The sequence below is a fragment of the Mytilus galloprovincialis genome, chromosome 12 (assembly GCF_965363235.1).
Source record: "Mytilus galloprovincialis chromosome 12, xbMytGall1.hap1.1, whole genome shotgun sequence".
Lineage (NCBI taxonomy): Eukaryota > Metazoa > Mollusca > Bivalvia > Mytilida > Mytilidae > Mytilus > Mytilus galloprovincialis.
In genome coordinates, this window is record NC_134849.1 from 79,881,006 (window position 1) to 79,905,942 (window position 24,937).

Genomic DNA, 24,937 nt, shown 5'->3' on the forward strand with positions numbered 1-24,937 from the left:
CTATATTATACAAATACAGGCGAACAGATAACACGAAGCGTTAGTATCTACAATACAAAAATACTATATTATACAAATACAGGCGAACAGATAACCCGAAGCATTAGTATCTACAATACAAATACTATATTATACAAATACAGGTGAACAGATAACCGGAAGCGATAGTATCTACAATACAATACTAAATTATACAAATACAGGCGAAAAGATAACCCAAAGCGATAGTATCTACAATACAAATACTATATTATGTAAATACAGGCGAACAGATAACCCGAAGCGTTAGTATCTACAATACAAATACTATATTATACAAATACAGGCGAACAGATAGCACGAAGCGTAAGTATCTACAATACAAATACTATATTATACAAATACAGGCGAACAGAAAACCTGAAGCGTTAGTATCTACAATACAAATACTATATTATACAAATACAGGCGAACAGATAAACTGAAGCGTTAGTATCTACAATACAAATACTATATTATACAAATACAGGCGAACAGATAACCCGAAGCATTAGTATCTACAATACAAATACTATATTATACAAATACAGGCGAACAGATAACCCGAAGCGATAGCTAAATTATACAAATACAGGCGAAAAGATAACCCAAAGCGATAGTATCTACAATACAAATACTATATTATACAAATACAGGCGAACAGATAACCCGAAGAGTTAGTATCTACAATACAAATAAAGGCGAACAGATAACCCGAAGCGATAGTATCTACAATACAAATACTATATTATACAAATACAGGCGAACAGATAACCCGAAGCGTTAGTATCTACAATACAAATACTATATTATACAAATACAGGCGAACAAATAACCCGAAGTGATAGTATCTACAATACAAATACTAAATTATACAAATACAGGCGAACAGATAACCCGAAGCGATAGTATCTACAATACAAATACTATATTATACAAATACAGGCGAACAGATCACCCGAAGCGTTAGTATCTACAATACAAATACTATATTATACAAATACAGGCGAACAGATAACCCGAAGCGATAGTCTTTACAATACAAATACTATATTATACAAATACAGGCGAACAGATAACCCGAACCGATAGTATCTACAATACAAATACTATATTATACAAAAACGGGCGAACAGATAATCCGAAGCGTTAGTATCTACAATACAAATACTATATTATACAAATACAGGCGAACAGATAACCCGAAGCGTTAGCATCTACAATACAAATACCATATTATACAAATACAGGCGAACAGATAACCCGAAGCGATAGTATCTACAATACAAATACTATATTATACAAATACAGGCGAACAGATAACCCGAAGCGTTAGTATCTACAATACAAATACTATATTATACAAATGCAGGCGAACAGATAACCCGAAATGATATTATATACAATACAAATACAATATTATACAAATACAGGCGAACAGATAACCCGAGCCGATAGTATCTACAATACAAATACTATATTATACAAATACAGGCGAACAGATATCCAAAAGCGTTAGTATCTACAATACAAATACTATATTATACAAATACAGGCGAACAGATAACCCGAAGCGTTAGTATCTACAATACAAAATACTATATTATACAAATACAGGCGAACAGATAACCCGAAGCGATCCTTTTTCTAATTCTTACACGATTATCCTTGTCATGACCTATTGATTATTTTTATTTAATCAACGTGTGGTTCGTATGATCTCAGTTCTTCATTGGTCAAAATTCGATTATGACGTCAAATTTTCTTGTTTTCCTCTGAAATTTCCATTGTGACGTCAGGTAAAAAGCGACCATGTCTGATGACGTCACGTAAAAAGAACACATATTTTGACAGGTCGCTCGAAAAAAAGGATTAAAATTATCTGCATATCGTTTAGAAATCATTAGAGAAACAGATTCCACCACCAAATATCGTGCAATACGATATTTATCCACTCTCGACAGTCAAAAGTTTAAACTTTTAAAACGCTCGGCGAGCCTCAAGTTTTAAATTTAAAATTTTAAGTGTCTCGAGTGGATAAATATCGTATCACACTCGATACAGTGGAAGAATCTATATGTATCCAATCTGATTAACAAATCATGTTTCCATGCTTCATTTTGTACAGATCATGTTGGCACTCTTTGTTTTGCAAGCGAAACATTGACACAGGATCCTTTACTATTTCACTCAAATATTCCTGGTAGCCTGCTTCTGTTTCAAAACAATTCAATCTGTTGTGAAAAAAACGGTTACATTCGAATATTTCTAAAAGTCGCAGTTAATTTTGGTGATTTCTTCGCAGTCACTTCTACACATTCGATTTCTTTAAAGACTGTAAATTATAAAAAAAAAAAAAAAACATGGTTAAACGTTCAGAATATATTTTTTTTTACTCGCCACGAAAAAATCTTGGTGAGCAAGGAATACAATATAGTGCCGTTTGAACATCACAGTACACTCATGAAGATATGTGATATTAGTGGCGGTTAGAACTATTGGAAGACCATTTTTTTTCCTTTTGCATAGTCTATGAGTAGATTCTGCTTTTTCCGTTCTGTTAGATTTTTTCTCACATACGAGGCAATTAAGTACTTTACACTACCGTCTTGGTGTATTGTAGACCTTTGTAATGTTGAGTGCCGTGTTTTGATTTCTAAATTGGTTTGGTTTCTGTGAAGTTGAATTTCTGTCACAACATCATGCACCCCGTTTCTTTTCATATTTATATGTAACCAATTTCTCCTTCCGTTTGTACGAAACTAATTTCAAGATTTGATTTTGATTTTTGGTGTTTAAACGCCACTTTTAAGCGCCATTTTTGTGCTATTTCGTGGCGGTCAGTTTTTATAGGTGGAGGAAGCCGGAGTGCCCGGAAAAACCACCGACCTTCGATAGGAAAACTGACAATCCTAGTCAATTAAGATCGGAGTCAAGTGCACCAGCACGAGCGGGACTAATTTACTGACAATCCTAGTCAATAAAGATTGGAGTCGAGTGCACCAGCACGAGCGGGGCTAATTTCAAGATACAGAACATTTGTTTGGAGTCGAGTGCACCAGCACGAGCGGGGCTAATGTCAAGATACAGAACATTTGTTTGGAGTCGAGTGCACCAGCACGAGCGGGGCTAATGTCAAGATACAGAACATTTGTTTGGAGTCGAGTGCACCAGTACGAGTGGGGCTTATTTCATGATACAGAACATTTGTTTGGAGTCGAGTGCACCAGCACGAACGGGGCTAATGTCAAGATACAGAACATTTGTTTGGAGTCGAGTGCACCAGCACGAACGGGTCTAATGTCAAGATACAGAACATTTGTTTGGAGTCGAGTGCACCAGCACGGGCGGGGCTAATTTCAAGATACAGAACATTTGTTTTAGAATCAATCATATGTCATCTAGGTTTAATATAGTCGAATCTTATGATTTTATGTACAGCTGAAGGGTTGATTGCTACACAATTTAAATGTTGGGCATTTCTAGGTCTGAAAGTGCATAACATTCTTAGGTATTGATACATCCTAGTACGAATCCATGACAACTCGCCCCACTGCCAAATCGTCCCACACAAAATCGCCTCACTTTTTCACCAACTCTCCCCACTTAAAACTTAAAATCCCGTTGAATATATGTCTGCCTACTCGCCCCACTCATGAAAAAGGTTAAAATCCCTTTGAATAAAGGTCTGCCAACATGATGTCTGTGAAGTTAGCAGCCGGTTCGTTATTCGATATTCGATATTCAATATCCAACCGGCTGCTAGCAGTCGGTTTGATATTCAAATGCAAAGTTGAAAATCATAGAAAATTCAAATATTTGATAACATCCTAACACGAGTTAGGAGTGAAAAGATACGTAGGAAATCGAATATAAACCCTTTAGTAAGTTGCATATTTGTCTTTGTGTAATATAGATTTCTATGAATAAAACGATATCAAAGATGTAATTTTATATATAATATACATGATACAAAAAAGAAACCGATCACTCCAGAAACATTTACAAATATAAATAGAAATATTTATGAAAAGACCCCCCCCCCCCAAAAAAAAAAATGTATAGTGTAAACCTACCGGAGACCACTGAAATGACGATAAGACCCCCTTGGTCTTTCAATGTCCATATAATTAAAGGAAATCATAGACTCTGTATATATAAAAGTTGTATCAAAAGGATTTCCCAAAATAATGTCATCTTCGATATCTACGGAGGGCTTAGATTGTCACTTTTCAGCTAAAAATTGTCAACATTTTCAGGGCAAAGGGCACAGGGCAATGGTGAGAGCCTAATCTGCATAATATTAAGTAGACAGTTAGTTAATAGGTAGATACAAACGTGACTAAAAGGAATCTGGGTAGACTTCCTGACGTCTATGTTTACAGAGGGCTCAAAGTGTCAGTTTGATATTCAAAATATATAGCGCTCTAGAAGAAGATCAGACTCGCCGTGAAACCCTCAACTGTCTGTCTTTTTGGCATGCAATATTCTCTTCCAGATGGCTCCATTGCACTAACTTTTTAGGAAAAATTGAGTTCTTTCGAATGTCTGTTTTGCAGCCTATAAATTTAAATGATCTGCGATATGTGTTTGGTTTCTTGTCTTTCTACGATATTCGTGTATTGAAAATCACTAAAGTTCTTGCCTTTACTTGGTGTTTGTTTCTGATTTCTTGTAGGTAGTTAGATTATTCAATAGCCGGTTCCAATCCCTCAACCACTTTCTAGAACATAGTCAGCCTCCTACGTTCTTGGAGAGGTGTTAGTTCCAGCTTTGAAAGCATATTTGTAACGCATTCAGTTTCTCTTGATTTGTAGTCGTGCAGGATGGAATGTGCGCCTCTTTTCTGTATGCTTTCTATCCTTTCTATTTCCCTGGTGGTGAATGGGTTCCAAATGACAGCACCGTATTCTAGTACCTATATAACCATGGCTAACTGAGCACCGTATTCTAGTACCTATATAACCATGGCTAACTGAAATGACAGCACCGTATTCTAGTACCTATATAACCATGGCTAACACCGTATTCTAGTACCTATATAACCATGGCTAACACCGTATTCTAGTACCTATATAACCATGGCTAACACCGTATTCTAGTACCTATTTAACCATGGCTAACACCGCATTCTAGTACCTATATAACCATGGCTAACTGAACTAGTACCGTATTCTAGTACCTATATAACCATGGCTAACACCGTATTCTAGTACCTATATAACCATGGCAAACACCGTATTCTAGTACCTATATAACCATGGCTAACTGAGATGACAGCACCGTATTCTAGTACCGATATAACCATGGCTAACTGAGCTAGTTTGTTAACAGCACCGTATGCTAGTACCTATATAACCATGGCTTACTGAGCTAGTACCGTATTCTAGTTCCTATATAACCATGGCTAACACCGTATTCTAGTACCTATATAACCATGGCTAACACCGTATTCTAGTACCTATATAACCATGGCTAACTGAGCACCGTATTCTAGTACCTATATAACCATGGCTAACTGAGTACCTATATAACCATTGCTAACACCGTATTCTAGTACCTATATAACCATGGCTAACACCGTATTCTAGTACCTATATAACCATGGCTAACACCGTATTCTAGTACCTATATAACCATGGGTAACTGAGCTAGTTTGTTGACATCACCGTATTCTAGTACCTATATAACCATGGCTAACTGAGCTAGTTTGTTGACAGCACCGTATTCTAGTACCTATATAACCATGGCTAACTGAGATGACAGCACCGTATTCTAGTACCGATATAACCATGGCTAACTGAGATGACAGCACCGTATTCTAGTACCTATATAACCATGGCTAAGTGAGCTATTTTGTTGACAGCACCGTATTCTAGTACCTATATAACCATGGCTAACAGAGCTAGTTTGTTGACAGCACCGTATTCTAGTACCTATATAACCATGGCTAACTGAGTACCTATATAACCATGGCTAACACCGTATTCTAGTACCTATATAACCATGGCTAACTGAGCTAGTTTGTTGACAGCACCGTATTCTAGTACCTATATAACCATGGCTTACTGATTACCTATATAACCATGGCTAACACCGTATTCTAGTACCTATATAACCATGGCTAACTGAGCTAGTTTGTTGACAGCACCGTATTCTAGTACCTATATAACCATGGCTAACTGAGCTAGTTTGTTGACAGCACCGTATTACTACCTATAAAACCATGGCTAACACCGTATTCTAGTACCTATATAACCATGGCTAAGTGAGCTAGTTTGTTGCACTCTAGTACCTATATAACCATGGCTAACTGAGCTAGTTTGTTGACAGCACCGTATTACTACCTATATAACCATGGCTAACACCGTATTCTAGTACCTATATAACCATGGCTAAGTGAGCTAGTTTGTTGCACTCTAGTACCTATATAACCATGGCTAACTGAGCTAGTTTGTTGACAGCACCGTATTACTACCTATATAACCATGGCTAACACCGTATTCTAGTACCTATATAACCATGACTAACTGAGCTAGTTTGTTGACAGCACCGTATTACTACCTATATAACCACGGCTAACATCGTATTCTAGTACCTATATAACCATGGCTAACTGAGCTAGTTTGTTGACAGCACCGTATTACTACCTATATAACCATGGCTAACACCGTATTCTAGTACCTATATAACCATGGCTAACACCGTATTCTAGTACCTATATAACCATGGCTAACTGAGATGACAGCACCGTATTCTAGTAGTACCTATATATCCATGGCTAACTGAGCTAGTTTGTTGACAGCACCGTATTCTAGTACCTATATAACCATGGCTAACTGAGCTAGTACCGTATTCTAGTACCTATATAACCATGGCTAACTGAGCTAGTACCGTATTCTAGTACCTATATAACCATGGCTAACTGAGCTAGTTTGTTGACAGCACCGTATTCTAGTACCTATATAACCATGGCTAACTGAGCTAGTTTGTTGCACCGTATTCTAGTACCTATATAACCATGGCTAACTGAGCTAGTATTCTAGTACTTATATAACCATGGCTAACTGAGCTAGTTTGTTGCACCGTATTCTAGTACCTATATAACCATGGCTAACTGAGCTAGTTTGTTGACAGTACCGTATTCTAGTACCTATATAACCATGGCTAACTGAGCTTGTTTGTTGCACTCTTGGGGGCACTGGCGATAGTTTTTTCTCAGGAAACCTAGTGAACAGCTTGCCTTGCTTTTAATTTTCTCTATGTGGCTGCTCGTTCTTCCGAGGCACCACAGTTCAGCTATTATCATCCGTTGTGTTGTCGTCTGTTAACAATTTACTTATTTTACAGAAGACAGTACCACTAGTGGAGCAGAAGCTGCTCGTCCTTTCAGGGCACCTCAGTTCAGCTATGACGATCACTTGGCGTCGGTTGAGTCGTCATCTGTTGACAATTTACTTATTTTACATGAGAAAGTATTACTTGTGGGGAAGGCGCTGTTCGTCCTTCCAGGGCAACTTAGTTCAGCTATTCTCATCACTTGGCGTCCGCTGTGTCGTCTGTTTATGTTTTACTTATTTTTCATTATATAGTACCACTAGCGAAGAAGGAGCTGGTTTTCCTTCTAAGGCACTACAGTTTACATATTATCATCACTTGTCGTTCGTTGTGTTGTCGTCTGATAATATTTTACATAAGATAGTACCACTAGTGCAATAGGATCTGCTTGTCCTTACAGGGCACCACAGTTTAAATATTCTCATCACTTGGCGTCCGTTGTGTTGTCGTCTGTTATTATTTTACTTATTTTACATAAGATAGTACCACAATTGGAACAGAAGCTGCTCGTCCTTACAGGGCACCACGGTTTACATAGTCTCATCACTTGGCGTCCGTTGTGTCGTCGTGTGTTAATATTTTACTTATTTTACATAAGATAGTACCACAATTGGAACAGGAGCTGCTAGTCCTTTCTGGGCACCACAGTTTACATATTCTCATCACTTGGCATCTGTTACAATGTTTACTTATTTTACATTATAAAGTACCACTGGTAGAGCAGGACCTGCTTTTCCTTCCACGGCTCCACAGATCATCTATTTTCATCACTACGCATTGTTGTGTCGTTGCAATTGTCTGTTAACATTTTAACTATTAAGTTATTTTACATAGGAGGTGCTTCTTGCGGCGAAGGAGCTTCTCGTCCTTCCAAGGTACCTCAGTTCATCTATTATCATAGCTTGGCGTCCATTGTGTTGTCGTCTGTTAACATTTTACTTATTTTACATAAGACAGTGTTGCCACTAGTGAAGCAGGAGCTAATCGTCCTTCCAGAGCATCTATGTTCAGTTATTTTAATAACTTGGCATCCATTGTGTCGTCGTAAGTTGACAATTTGCTTATTTTACATAATAAAGTGCCTCTGGTGGAGGAGGTGCTGCTTGACCTTCTAGGGGACCTCAATTCATCTATGACGATCACTTGGCGTCAATTGAGTCGTCGTCTGTTAACAATTTACTGATTTCATATATGATATTGCCGGTAGTGAAGTGGGAACTGCTTGTCTTTCCAGGGCTCCACAGTTTACATATTCTTATCACTTGTTGTCCGTTGTGTTGTCGTCTGTTAACATGTTACTTAATTTACATGCACCATTAGTGGAAAAGGTACTGCACACGTTCAGCTATTATCATCAATGTGCGTCTAGTGTGTCTTCGACTGTTCACGTTTTACTTATTTTATATTAAGATAGTGCCATTAGTGGAGTAGGAGCTGCTCGTCATGATAGGGTACCTCAGTTAAGTGTACTATTCTCATCACTTGGCGTCCGTTGTGTCGTCGTCTGTTAACATTTTACTTATTTTACATAATGTTGTGCCACTAGTGGAACAGGAACTGCTAGTCCTTCCATGGAACCTCAGTTGTGCTATTCTCATCGTCTATTAATATGATGCCACTAGTGAAGCAGGAGATGTTCATCATACCAGGGCGCCGGGTTCTTACCACTTTCCTTCGTTGTTTCATCGCCTGTTTACCATTTACTTATTTGCATAATGTAGTGCAACTAGTTTTACAAGATCTGATCGTCCTGATAAGGACCTCAGTTGTGTTATTCTCATTACCTTAGTTTACTGCACTATTCTCATCACTTGGCGTCCGTTGTGTCGTCGTCTGTTAGCATATTACTAATTTTACTCAAGATAGTGTCACTAATGGATCAGGCGCTGCTCGTTCTTCCAGGACACCTCCGTTTAGCTTTTCTCATCACTTGGCGTCCGTTGTGTCATATTTTAACCATTTACTTATTTTACATAGTAAAGTGCCACTAGTGGTATAGGGTATGTCCTAATAGGACATCTCAGTTCAGCTATTCTCATCACTTGGCGTCCGTTGTGTCATCGTCTATTAACATTTTACTTATTTTACATGAGCTAGTACCACAGGTTGAGCAGGAGTTTCTTAGACTTGAAGATTGCTTGTCCGGTGATGGCGACGGCGTCAGCAATTGTTACGTTTTCTGCTTAAGTTAATTAGTTTGAACTTTGAATCGATCTACTTGTGCTATAACTGACATTGAGGTTGGTAGCGACATTACGTACAGAACTGGTTATGCATGTGCATAATTATGGAAAGTAAACCATCCATAGATTTAATTTCCAATAGTTATAATGGTGAAATACAACCACTTTTTGGTGTAACCATGGTAACAATCTGCATTTATTTGATATGAAAAATTACAAAAAGGGGGGGGAGGGGTTGTGAACATGTCACAAAAGTCTAAAACATTTGGTCCTAAGGAAAATTTCAATAAATTAGCGTGATACCTTTCCTGACATTATAGCCCTATATATATCAAGAGGTCCAAAATCAAATCATATAGCATTCAGTCAGTTTAATTGAAGTCTGGAGCTGGCATGTCAGTTAACTGCTAGTAGTCTGTTGCTATTTATGTTTTATTGTCATTTTGTTTATTTTCTTTGTTTACATCTTCTGACATCAGACTCAGACTTCTCTTGACCTGAATTTTAATGTGCGTATTGTTATGCGTTTACTTTTCAACATTGGTTAGAGGTATAGGGGGAGGGTTGATATCTCACAAACATGTTTAACCCCGCCGATTTTTTTGCGCCTGTCCCAAGTCAGGAGCCTCTGGCCTTTGTTTGTCTTGTATTATTTTAATTTTAGTTTCTTGTGTATAATTTGGAAATTAGTATGGCGTTCATTATCACTGAACTAGTATATATATATTTGTTTAGGGGCCAGCTGAAGGACGCCTCCGGGTGCGGGAATATCTCGCTACATTAAAGACCTATAGGTGACCTTCTGCAGTTGTTTTTTTATTTGGTCGGGTTGTTGTCTCTTTGACACATTCCTCATTTCCATTCTCAATTTTATTCTATAAATTGAATTGAAAAGATCGAGCGACAAATCTGTGTACATAATTTCTAAATATATGGGCGGTACTGATAGGAAAAACGGACTATCAAACACGAAAATTGCATATAAAACATGCTAAAACAATATAATTGTTCATATAAACCATCTTTAAAGGCTATATTATTCTTCAACTATCTAAAAATTAATGTAATTGTACAAAAACTTTCATATTTAAAAAATTCACCATGGCCATAATGCAAAACTACATCTCTAACTGTGTTTTGCTACCTAATGAACAGATTTTTTTCTGGGACAAGTTCGTTTTGTGCGTTGATGATAAATTAATGACAGGGCATTCATCCTCACTGTAATGACTATCATATTGTAGTGATACAAATCAGTGTACTCTGGTCTATTGTGATATATTATATTGATACTTGTATATAACACTTACATGTGTATATTAGTTTCATGCATTTGTAGATCATCTTATTCTACTATTTTACTAGTATAGTGTAGTGCAAGTGCATGGTGGACATGTCACTCATTTGTAATAATTCGATTTTCGTAAAAGAAATGGATCGATTTGAGTAGACATTCGTATTTTCCCGCAAACATGTTTAATCATGCATGCAGTGTTTCCGTTCCTTGAGATTGCAAACGTTCTTTAAACATTCTTCCACCTGCATGTGCATAGATAGTAAGGATTTTTTTTATACTTATTTGTATATACATATAACAAAACATTTCAGTAATATTATTAATTTATCTTGTAAAAGCATTTGACGAGTATATCCATTGAAGAAATGAATTCATAACAAGCGACAAAGAATGTTAGTTTGCACTTGATGATGTCTACGTATTAATCATGTTTATAGTCCTGTAATATTATATTGTCATTTCAATGTTATATTTAACATTGCCATTAAAGTGCGAGGTTTGGCATGTCACAAAACCAGGTTCAACCTACCATTTTTTCCCTTTTAAAAATGTCCTGTACAAAGTAAGTAAGATGGCCATTGTTATATCATTGTTCGTTTCTGTGTGTGTTACATTTTGACGTTGCGTCGTTTGTTTTCTCTTATTTTTTAGTGTAAATTCACATTGCGATAAGACGTGTCACGGTACTTGTCTATCCCAAATTCATGTATTTGGTTTTGATGTTATATTTGTTGTTCTCGTGGGATTTTGTCTGATGCTTGGTCCGTTTCTGTGTGTGTTACATTTCAGTGTTGTGTCGTTGCTCTCCTCTTATATTTAATGCGTTTCCCTCGGTTTTAGTTTGTTACCTATTTTTCGTCCATGGATTTATGAGTTTTGAACAGCGGTATACTACTGTTTCCTTTATTTATAGATCGGTTAAAAACCCAAAACGATTACGTAATGGAAATCTAGGCAAAAGCAAAACACCGGAATGCCCTCACGGTCTCCCGCTGTAATAAATGATATTATATTATGTCATGTACGATCACCAAGTTGTTTATTTCATTTACTTGACAACTACAGGGTTAGCATAATATTGGATTTTTTTTACTCGATTCTACAATCGTCAAAATTTACATTTTTTTCAGAGATTGTAGTGAGATACTGGCCTAGTGTTACTGTGGTATTTAACAGCAATTTATAGGTTTACCTCCAATTTTAGATAATTAATATGACGTCTTCAACGTTGATTGTTTGAAACTTATTGTATTGTTTTTATGCCTAACTATGATTTTCGATATTTGCGTCTGTTCGTTTCGTCCGTCGTACCGTCCGTCCGTCCTTCCGTCTGTCACACTTCAGGTTGAATTTTGGGGTTAAACATTTTTGTCAATGTAGTTTTTGAAACTTAAAACAGATTTTGCCTATGATATGATATTTTTCATCTTAATGCCAAATGTTAGTGTTCAGTTTTACGGTCCACTGAACACTGAAAGAAAATGATAGTATGAGTTGGGCATCTGTGTACTATGGACACATTTTTGTCTTTCATGTGTTCCTTTTAATCTTAAACTGAACAGTTTTGTGATCCAGCTGCTTTCTAATGGCATCTATAATGGATCCTAATGTAACATCGTTTGTAACATTCATTTTGATTGGTTAATGTCACCAATTTTCATAAAATCAATTCACAATCGATGCTATGAAAACGAACGCACAAGCGCAGACGACGAATAACATATTTTAATATATGTTTTAATGTTGTTTCTGTTAGTGTCATTAGAATGGAAATAACTATATTTGACGGTATCACCCACGTCGACAGAAAGCTTAATTTGCAACCATCAAATCACCAATTGATCGCGTCGTAGTTTAAATACAATACTGTTACATGTATCTCTTAATTGTTATAAACAAAGTATACGCACGTGGCTAGTGTTATTGATTTGTAGAGTGAAAACATTGGCCTCTTTCAATAAACCTACCATTTTATCCTTGGAGAAATTGATTTAAGAGAAAATAAAAAAGAAGATGTGGTATGATTGCCAATGAGACAACTATCCACAAAAGACCAAAATGACACAGACATAAACAACTATAGGTCACCGTACGGCCTTCAACAATGAACAAAGCCCATATCGCATAGTCATCTATAAAAGGCCCCGATAAGACAATGTAAAACAATTCAAAACCTCTTTTTAACGAACATAGAGTTTTGAAGTACATTTGTTACTCGTATTCTTTGACTCGTGCATCGGTATTCATATATGTACCGGTTGTTTTCTGTTTGCTTGCTTTTCTTTTTTATGCTGTATGTATGTGTGTATTTGAGCGAGGTTTAATATAGCCTAAGGCTTTATTTGTTTTGTTTATTGGAGTGGGTATATCAGTTTTTGTCGAGCCTGCGACAAAAAGAAAGCTCGACATAGGGGTAGTGATCCGGCGGCGGCGGCGGCGTTAGCTAACTTTTTAAAAGATTTATAGTTAAGTAGGTGGAGGACCTGGATGCTTCATTCTTTGTATATGGATGCCTCATGTAATGAAGTTTCCGTCAGTCACATATCCAATGTCCTTGACCTCATTTTCATGGTTCAGTGACTACTTCAAAAAAAAGTTAAGATTTTTTTGTAATGTTAAATTCTCTCTTATTACAAGTAATAGGATAACTATATTTGGTATGTGCGTACCTTGCAAGGTCTTCATGCCCGTCAGACAGTTTTCACTTGACCTCGACCTCATTTCATGGATCAGTGAACAATGTAGTTGTGTGTGTATCAGAGCGGGTTATACCAGCTCTTTGTATGAGAACAGGGTATAGTTTAGTAGGTTTTTTTATTTGAGCGGGGTAGAGTATAGAGGTTTTGTGTATTGGAGCGAGGTATACTTTATTTGATGTGTGAATTGGGTATCGGAGCCGGGTATAGTATAGCGGTTTTGTGTGTATTGTATTGTAATGGTGTATAGTATAGAGGTTTTGGGTATCGGAGCCTGGTATAGTATAGCAGTTTTGGGTATCGGAGCCGGGTATAGTATAGCGGTTTTGTGTGTTTTGTATTGTAATGGTGTATAGTATAGCGGTTTTGTGTGTCGGAGCAGGGTAAAGTATAACGGTTTTGTGTGTATTTGAGCGGGGTATACTATATTTGCTTTGTGTGTATTGTATTGTAATGGTGTATAGTATAACGATTTTTGTGTGTATTTGAGAGGGTTGTGGAATAGAGGTTTATGCGAATTGCGGGAGAATGTCAAATTTTGGAAATTTAGTTGTAATGGCATTAATCATGGCGAGGCTGTATTAAACAAAAAATACAGTATCATTTAAATTTTATATATAGAGATTCAATAAATAATTAATTTTGTACAAGCACCACACAACATAAACAATTTTTGAACTGTGATTAAGTTCAAAAGTAACAACAAATTAACAACAGTCAGTCTTTGCAGACGACACGTGATTTATATCGAAAATAGTCCAGAAAATGAAAAGTTTACAACGAGTTGTTTTTCTAGTCACATGATCATTTTGTACAGTATTTTGAATTCCTCATTCTATAGAGCAATAGAAATAAATAAATATTCTTCATATTTACAGACAATTATACATATAGCACTAATTATTCATCCGCGATAGTACTACTTTTCTCAACTAAAGTTTGTGTTTGGGACAATGAAAAACGGATTATGTCTCTGAGCAAATCTTCTTTGCATTGATAATACTGTTGAATAACTTTTCTGTAATCTTTGGCTTTGATTTTCAAGTCTTTCCTTCAGACTGGTCAATGTTTTCAACAACATTTGTTTCTTGTAACCAGGTAGATGGCGTCGCAATCGCTGAGTTTCTTTAAAACGAATTATATCGTCTTCTTGTGCTTCGCGGATTTTTTCCTCAACGATCATTTTTTCAGCTCTAAGTTGACTCACTTTGTCTTGTAGACTATTTCTGATGTCTGGAATCATTCTAGCGGAATCACATTCTGCACATGCGCTATCAACAAGAGTCATATTTGATTCTTCTTCAATGTCACTATCGGAATGTTCAGCATTATCGGAATCGGATGTCGACGGGAACCGTGAGTCGCGGCTAAGACTTGAATAACCAGCATCGATTGATTCTTCCATTCGGTCAGGTCGTTCTGAAAACTTTGTCGAGTAAACCGGAAGTTGGTTTTCTATGGAACCTTCACTGCTGTATGAGCCAGTAGAGCTGGTATTGTCTGAGATTTCCATGCTACTGTTAGATGTATCGGATGATGCCTCACTATAGTCCTCCAATAAATCATTGACAGAAAGTCTTTTAGCAAGTTTTACCGCCATTTCGTCGTCTAGAATATTGTCAATATTTTCCTCGTATTTGAAATCAATAGCGTAATCTATGTTTGCAAATCGTTCATTCAGTTCTTCAATTGTAGGAGAATTGAGTTCTATATCAACATCACCTTCAGAGATAATGGACCATCGATTAATGTTCAGATCAGTTAAACTTAGTTGTCTTTTTACACGCGTTGGTATCCTTGGATTGTCGGCTGCTGTCAGGGAAGATTCTGTAGAATTATAAGATTTTCCCGCCTCTTCAGCTAGGATACAAACGTTTAAATAATCCTGAGCGTTGGCACCTTCTGGTACAAGATCAATCAAGTCTTCTTCGTGCACAGATTTACGCGGAGGGATCCAAGGATTTGTTTTGATGCGTGTGCGCTCCTTACGGACTGAATTCAAAACTTTGTCTATATCGTCGAGTTCATATAGCACACCATTGTCGGTTTCTTCCTCGTCGTCTGAAATGGCTGTTCGCCGGTTTGTGATAATGTATTTGTTTCGTGGAGTAACAGATGTTTTGTATCTACGAAGAGAGCAGCGAAGAGATACGTCCTGGGCGACGTCGAAATACTTGCAGCTGTCGGCGGCTATTACGAGGTTGTCATTGGCGTCGATAGGTGTTGGTTGTTGCTCAATTGAAGCTTCCTTTGTCTTTTTCTTTTTACTTTTAGACTTCTGGAACGACTTGAAACTTATTTGACGAAACTTCATCCTGATGAGCGAAAAGCTGCCTCACGTTTAGAAGAATCTATCAATTCGAAATCCTGAAATTATAAAATTATATTTGTTATAAATATATATAGTAAACATTGAATGCATACAGAAAAGTATTTTTTTAAACAGGCGAAACATAAAATCCTGCAAATGTGTCGCATTTAGACAATATGGATGTCATTTATCTACTGCTGCAAAAACAAATCACTTAAACATCATTGTAAGTGCCGTCAACACAAACGGTTAGATAGGTGTCGCTGTGAATAGTAATGTATGATTTGTCACAGGTAAGTGATTTGTCCCTAATTTGCTTTATATCACTTTCGCTATCATTTGTTTCTATCACTTTCGCAATCATATTGTGCATACCCCTCTTGTTTCACGTCTTGTAGCGAACAACCTAATCAACGAAACTACATCAGTTAACCAACAACGATCAATCAAAGTGATGCACAAGAAAAGTTGGGTTATTTTAAGCCATAGAGTTAAACTACAAACTAATATACTTGTGATTGATGACGACAAATATATAATTGCATTACCTAATTGCGCATGTCCTTGTAGGTAAAAACTAATAAATTATAAGATATTACAGAAGATCCCAGTATGAATACGCACAAAAGCGCATTAAAATCAGTTCTTACATTCAAATGACCTTACAGCTCTCAGTTCTAACTGATTTTGATTAACGAACGCACACAGATTTTTCGTAGCCTTAATATCGACGTGAAATTTGCTCAAGATAGTAGTCGTAAAAGAATAAAAGAAGATATGGTAATACCATATGGTATGATTGCAAATGAGACAACTATACACCAGATACAAAATGACGAAGAAGTTAGTAACTACAGGTTATCATACGACCTTCAACAATGAGCAATACCTATACCGCATGGTAAGGTTTAAAAGGCACCGAAATAGAAAACGTAAAACAAACATGAAAACTGACGGCCTGATTTATGTTTTTTATTTTAGCTCAAAGACACACTATACATGTTCGTGTTTTATTAATGTCCTACCACTTAGCACTTCTGTATAGGTTATTAACTTATTTAATAGGCGTAATAGTATATCTCTGTGTTATTTCAGTAAAGTGTTAGTGTATTACTTAATAGGCGTTATAATATATTTCCCTGTTGTTTCTCTGCGTAATAAGTAACAAAGTAAGTATCATTGACGTTTAAGAGTATTACTTTAGGTTTTTACTCGTTTCACACCTACCTTAATATTTGTTTGGTGACTTATCTCCCCTACCGAAATATTTGTTTGATCACAAAGTTCTTTCCTACATGTACATGTTATGATCTGTTATTCTTGTGGTTTTTTTTTTAATTTTTATATTAACATGAATTATTATTAACATCTTATGTTTAAAAGGTCATAAAAATAAAAGCAGAGTTAAAACTAAATACTGGTTGAGTAAAATCCTTGATATAAATCACACAGTCAGTAGACATACTACTCGATTTTGTCAGAGTTTCAGGTGTATTCAATCATTGTAAACATTTTTATGGGTTTTTGTTCGGTTTTTTTTCGGGGGGGGGGGGGGGACTTTATCGAGAAAAATGTGGAGTTACAGCGAGTATTATATTATCATTATAAGCTTTTAGGAGGGATGTTATTCAAAAGATGGATGGAATTTAGGAATGAAATAAAATTAGTCGAGACTTAAACAATAGGTTGGGCCACATTGATAAAATGACAAGTCATTATAAAATTTAAGACGTTATATATAGAAGTGGCCAAGCCAGGATTTCTGTAATTGAAGACCAAACGAAGCCATAATTCAGACTTACTCATAAAGCAATGATTAATAGGTCAAGCTAGACATATAAAATACACATTTCTATTAAAGAGGGGAATCGTGATGTGTTATATTCAAATATATGGTTGATACTGAAAGATATATTTGATAACGGTGGTTTAACCCACTGTTCCGTTTACGGATAATTATAATGTTCTACGAATCACTTACCATAATTAAAATATATAATTTTATTTATTATTAAAAACAATCAAAGTTTAAATGTAAGAAGCCCCGTCATATTGATGAACATTTACAACTTAAGGAGGTAGACCTAGGTTAAGGGAAATTACTCTTAAAATCATCAGTACGTTTGTGTCAACCATTTTCAAAAATATAGTCTAAGCTTCTAGGTTACATAGATTATTTTCAATCTGTTTCAGGTAAATGCTTGAAAAACATTGATGAAACTTGACTTAAACAAGCACATAACTGATTTAAAGAATTATCTCCCTGAACCAAGGTCTACCACCTTAAGAGATCTTTAAAAATATTCTTTTACGTTAGTACACTAAAACACAGTAATCATAAAATTTCAAAATGATAATTTTAAAGATTTACAGTAAAAGAATTTAAAAAAAGTTGTTTTTCCTACATTTTTTTTAATTTCCTAACGAATATTACATAATCTGTCCTATTGCAGAGAATTTTACCGATAATAGGTAATTGTCCACCGTACATCTATTTTCAGTCACATGCATAGTTATCCCAGAATATGCATGAACTATTTGCCACTGGACAATAAATAAGCATTAGCCATCCATTCATTTAGATCTGGGCCTGTATGCACATAAAGCTGCTCTGTTAAAGATTTGTTCCGAACGGACGGACTTTTTCCTATATTTCCTACGATAAATAAGTACTACGATTGGATAGCTTAACTTACGGCGTTTTAAGCAAATTAATTAACACGTTTCGATACTGTCAGTTAGGGACGACATCAACAGTTCAATGTAGGATATAAAAACTTAATTCATTAATTTTCACTGACCCCCTACCTCCCCTCGCTTAACTTTATTTGTGGCGAAATATGAATTAAAATACAAATACTCTTAAACTTTTACATACCTTGAAGAATTTCTAAAACTAACTATCTAACTAAGTATACACTATAAAGTCTTCTGTTGCTATTTAGATGATTTTGTTTTTCGTAATATGAAAGTTTTGATGAAGAACAGAAGACGTTATGGTTTTTATAAACAAAATGGCAATATTAGAGATGAGCTCATTTTCACCTCCCCGCTGAGTAGCTCATTATGACCTCTATTGTCTTATAGAAGCCGACTAAACGATTTACAAGCCAATTGTCACATATTAGCTCATCGTTAATTGGCGTACAAACAGACCAATCATGCCATAGCTACTAATTAAATTAAAATGTCAATTTCTTAAATGAAATTTGCAGGTAAAATTAGCAGTGAGATGTTTCTCAGTATATTTAGTTTTTAATGAAGCGGTCTCGCTCAGAAAGTTATACGGTCTCGCTCAGAAAGTAATACAGTCTCGCTCAGAAAGTTATTACAAATTGTTAAGAAAACAAGTAAACTCAATTACACAGTTTTAATTGAGAGGAGCGAAGATACACTGAGAAATATGATTCAAAAACCGATGTTAATTATCTTTGATCATGCGAATGGAATTAGTTTGTGCAACATCAATTTCCACGCGAATTATAGTTGAACCAGAGACACAAATATATATATATTATATATATATATATATATATGTGTGTGTTTAGATGTCTCTGGTTGAACATACGTAAGATATTTTGTAAGTCAATCTGTTTATATGTATACGAAAAAAGTCGTCATTCAAAATTAATTTTTTGAATATGTACCCAAAGACTTCTCTATTTATCTGTTTTACTCTAAAATTTTAAATACAATTGTTACCTTAAATTTGTTGAATTATATCCTTATTTCAAATTTAACTTCATCTAAATTTTACATCCAACATCTCATCTCACCCGCATACGTTATAGCATATGGAACGTTAGGGGGGCTAAAATTAACATAAGACTTAAAACAGAGTTATACTTTAGAAGTATTCTTTCTTAATATCATCGAACAAAAACAGTTACACAATTAACCTTTTTTAATGGTATTATCTCACACGAGGTTATCTGTTAATCCGACTTAAAACGAACCGAAGGTGATGGGTATTATGTACATTGCTATTCATCCATTTTGTTGAGCAAAGAGTTTGAAAATAGGATTAGAACTAGACAAAGTCGGTAAGTGTGTGTGTGTTTGTTTTACAAAATGCCGACACAGATAATTAAACAATTAGATTTACTGAAATCTTCACCTGGAATTTGACAAAATATTATTAATTTATACCAACAGTATGTTGTATTCTCTTTTTACACTCCATTTCTTAAATTTTATTTTATATTTTTAAAAAATAATTTGAAAAGTGAAGCTTGTTGAAAATTATCTTCTATCTTTTTATTGATTTTTCTTTTCCTACCTTGAACGCCATGCTCATTAATTCCTCTATAATTAATTTTATATTTCTTAATTGCCTTCTGCAATACACATCCCGAAATTGTTTGTTCTAAAGTGCATACAGCTGCACAATGCACAGAATTTAGTGAACCAGATTTCTCTGCTTATTTTTACACCGGATATAAATATCTGTACTTCTCTTCGTTACGTGAAATCAATCAAAGAATTGTCTAACACTGTTTTGTCAAATTATGATAATTTTTCAAACAAGCAGACGATAGTTTTCCATTTGCTGCGGAGCTGTAATAATTACCATGGTAAGGAATATCGATCGATTATCGGAACGTGTTGCTTTCTGTTAATAGAACGTAATTGGTTCCATTCTTTGCGAGTGTTGTGGTCAGCAACAAGATTTAAATGATAATGGAATTTATATTGGCTAAAATCCGGGTAAATCGAGCAGACCTCTATTGGTTTTATGTCAAAACTACAGGAGTATTATGATAGTTATTGTGTTATATTTGTAAAGATGTCTAATTAGAAATTAGTATTTATTGTCATGTCAGTTCTTATTCAGACGCATTTATATTTCAAGCGAGGGAAAAAACAACGGACGGATCCAGAAATTGTAAAGGAATAATAGTTTCCAAAAATGGGATATATATGGTATATTGCCGCCATTTTTTGACGATTTTATGCAAATTATAAAAATATCCACAAAATCAATAAAAGGGGGATGGTGTATACTCTCAACATCCCCTTAATTCGAAACTGAACGAGGATTAAGATACGAAAATTATCGCAAACTTGAGAAATAAGGAAACAAAAATCCCTTCGTATATTCCCTTTAAGGCCGAAATGGTAAACCATTTAAAACTAAAACTTAAAAGAAACGAACATCTTGGAAATTTAATTATTTATATTATAAGCCTTGGATTCTTTATTTTATTTTACACGCGAAACGAAATTGAAGACAGTCAAATAATATGAAGCAACATTGTCGGAAGAATGTAATCGAACATTCGGCAATCCTCGGTAGAATCCGCTACTCTCCTTCTGAGGGTACGGAATCGGCCGAGTTGTGACGAATGACTCTTCACTCAATCGGCAATCCTCGGTAGAATCCGCTACTCTCCTTCTGAGGGTACGGAATCGGCCGAGTTGAGACGAATGTGTAATCAAAGTGACTTAAACATGGACCTTTCAGTATAACAGTGACGGATACAAAAGGGAGGGGGGTCCGGGGGTTGGACCCTCTTTTTTTGGACTATCAATGGATTTGAATGGGGACATGCAGTTGGAACTCCCTTTTTGTCCTGGGTTAGGACCCCCCCCCCCCCTCATTTTTAAAATGGCTGGATCCGCCACTGGTATAATTTATTATTTATAACATAAATAACAATGTGAGTTTGCTAATATATACTGTAGTTGATCCATTACTCTGACCACGAAAGAAATAATTGATGAACATTAATAATATGCCATTATAAAACTGACGTCCATTTTCATAAAAATAAAATTACGACCAGAAACCTACTGGGAGAGTTTTCCTTTCTTATAGCGAGACAATTAATTGGATATTGAACGACATAGTATCAATTTCTATATAAAAACTCGTCATTCCTGCAGCCAGATAGATTTATAGCCTACATACAAATATTCAATAGATTTTACACTATAGTATGACTAACCAATACTGAACATCAAATGTCAAATGGGAAACTATTATCTGTAATTTGGGTCCACACCGGCTTAATAAGTTGCATATCGATTCGTGTACTTATTTCAAGTACACATACACACAATTACAGTGTACAGTAAAAATAGGTTTGATAAAGTCATGAATTTAGTGAAATTTTATATTAAAGTCCTAAACAATAAAAATTAAATGAAGCTGCATTTTCCTTGGTCACATAAAGAAAAAGAACGTAAATTAATTATTATGAAACAAGAATATGTGATATGATTGCCAATGCAATCAACACGTATAGGACACCAAACGTCCTTCAACAATGAGTGTAAAATCCGGCATACCGCATATATAGCTTGCCCTAAAAGAAATTGTATTCTAGGTAATCAACCTTTCGAGAAATAAAATATTTTACTTTTTTTGTACATTTTGTTTACTTTCATTCACCTTTAGAATGTTTCTAGCGGTTTTTTATCGTGTTGTTTTTTGTACGTCATTTTAATAACTTTTTGAAAAAATATAAATTCATATTTTGCAACAATTGCCATTATCTGAATTAAACATGCATCCCATTTGTCTGGCAAGCACCAAAACTTCCTTCATGATGTGTAGAATTGACCCCCCTTTTTTATATTACCAGTCATAATTTTATACAGAACTTCAGAAGCAATACCCACTTGAAAGTCGAACTGACACCCAATAATTATAATTCAATAGATTTTACAACTTCCATTACAGAAGTAAAACACATTTAAATGTCAAATTAACTTCTTCAGACTTGTGAATGATTACTATAAAACTTTCCCATGCAGTTTCTGTCGTGTTAAACTACATTGAATTATGTAATTCTCATAAAACCCATTGTTATACCGGAACAATGAATTACTCATTCCCGCCCATTAACGGTTGTCTTATTTAAGAATCTAATTTCTATAATCGACAAGTTGTCACTTTCTCAATAAAGTAAATGCATTCAGAAACAATATCGTAAACTAATAATGAAAGATACATTTTAACATTGTAATGCATCCACTCAACAAGTGGGAATGCCACTAGTAAAACAAGTAAAATTACGAAAAAATGAGAAAAAACTCGCAGATCTATATATATACACTACAACATCTAGATTTGCGCTTTAATGTGAGGGGAGCAAGAACAAACGCCTCCACGACAGTGTAAATAACCTGTCCTAAGTCAGGAATCTGATGTACAGTAGTTGTCGTTTGTTTATGTAATTTATACGTGTTTCTCGTTTCTCGTTTTTTATATAGATTAGACCGTTGGTTTTCCCGTTTGAATGGTTTTACACTAGTAATTTTGGGGCCCTTTATAGCTTGCTGCTCGATGTGAGCCAAGGCTCCGTGTTGAAGGCCGTACATTGACCTATAATGGTTTACTTTTTTAAATTGTTATTTGGATGTAGAGTTGTCTCATTGGCACTCACACCACATCTTCCTATATCTATTGAATGGAGAGTTGTCTCATTGGCACTCACACCACATCTTCCTATATCTATATAGTGTCCGGCAAACTATAGAATTCCAATCAAAGTGTCAATTCTCTGATATACAAGAGAAATTTGATTGATATTAACACCGCGTATCCCCGTACACCGGATATTGCCGATAGATGAATTTCTAGAATTTTCATTATTGAAAACAGGCAATAACGCACAGGTCGCAACAATATTTCAAAAACAGAAAAAAGACATGTTATTAATAAAGTTTGTGACTCCTTATTTTATTTGAGTGAAACCATATCTAAAAATGTTATGATTAAGAAACCACTGGCAGCAAGGTTATAATTAAAAAATCTGCTTCCTTAAATTCAAGCTCAATTTTATTGAGAATAAAAAAGATATCAATAAATGATGTGTAGTTTGTTTTGCAATTAACTATGCCAGAAGATGCATTGTAAACTCTGCAATTATATTTTTTTTAAAGAAGAGAAAAATGACTTTTAAATAATCGTTGAATTTTGTTTATTGAAATCTTATTTAATCTCTGTTGAAATCTGACAAAAAGCAACATACTATCTAGAACGTTTATATGAGTCACGAGTCAATTTGCATTAGCCTGTGTAAATCTATATATCGTCGTTCTCCAAATCGAACAAAAGTCGCAACGCGCAACAAGTGCTATTTGCTGATTGCAAACATAATCTTCAAGATGCAAATATTGCAAAAAAAATAAATGATGCCAGAACATGGCCAGAAAGAAGTAAATAATAAAATTTCTACTAACCTTTTTGAGTGTTTGTCACGATTGATTTATCCACATCAATATAAGCTTAGTAACTTATATCCGGGGCTTTTAACCCAATACACAGAATCATAGACTTCAAATAACTCTAGAGAAGTAGGAGAATCGATTTATCTCTCCGCTGGAACTAATGAGCGAGATATTGTAACACTATCTAAAGTTATGGAATATTTTATATGATGTATATTTCATGAGAAAATTGTTCCAAACTACTTTCCAATAGGAGATAATCGAATGTCAGCAGTGTGATATATGTGTGTCCTCAGTGGCGTATTGTTTTTGAAATATTAATTTTAGTAATACAATTCGTACTTATATAAAGCTGAAGCAATATATTCAATGTATGACAATTATAAAACAATGTAACGTATTTATCTATGTTTATGCCCAATTATGTGTAATTATGTTATTATCTATTTCCGATAAAATTACTACAAATCTTTTACACAAATTCGATAATGTTTTACATCCGACTTCTGGAGGTTAATCATTGTTTTAAACGACCTTCAGGACATTTTAAAAAGATGGCATTCATAAAAGTTGTTAAAATAAATCTTAACGTGTAAATTTTCATAATTGTGAATTATGACAGGTGTGAATCGGTTTAAATTGAATTGAGCAATTAATTAATATTTGTTTTACATATTTGGTCAATGGAACATATGCTAACTTTATTGACGTGCAATAAATAAATGACGATTTTCGACACAGGTAATCACTATTGTGTAAATATTTGATAAAAAGGTGTAAAAATGACAAAATTTGCAATGATTTGGCATCACTGAAAGGTGTAAATTTTTGACAATTTTATTCGACACTAGGTGTGAATTGTTTGTTTCAGGTGTCATGTGATTTCCATGAGCATCTGCTGTTCCTATCTCTCGAT

General features: G+C 35.1%; 1 protein-coding gene across 4 annotated transcripts; it reads right to left on the reverse strand.

Moving 5' to 3' along the window:
- Positions 1-14,130: 14,130 nt before the first annotated feature.
- On the reverse strand, positions 14,131-24,311 carry LOC143054963 (uncharacterized). Of its 4 annotated transcripts, none has more exons than XM_076228056.1 (2): positions 24,034-24,311; positions 14,131-15,899 (listed from the first exon to the last, which is right to left on the reverse strand). In XM_076228056.1, exon 2 carries the CDS (start codon positions 15,844-15,846, stop codon positions 14,461-14,463), a length of 1,386 nt encoding a protein of 461 aa, XP_076084171.1. In that variant the 5' UTR covers positions 15,847-15,899; positions 24,034-24,311; the 3' UTR covers positions 14,131-14,460. The 4 variants fall into 4 exon arrangements, with proteins under 4 accessions (XP_076084171.1, XP_076084170.1, XP_076084172.1 ...); XM_076228055.1 differs by lacking the exon at positions 24,034-24,311 and adding an exon at positions 20,123-20,483; XM_076228057.1 differs by lacking the exon at positions 24,034-24,311 and adding an exon at positions 19,546-19,651.
- Between the last annotated feature and the right edge of the window lie 626 nt (positions 24,312-24,937).

What these genes read in the sequence shown, in the direction of transcription:
- LOC143054963 (XM_076228056.1), bottom strand. Translation starts at nt 15,846, where the DNA reads ATGAAGTTTCGTCAAATAAGTTTCAAGTCGTTCCAGAAGTCTAAAAGT.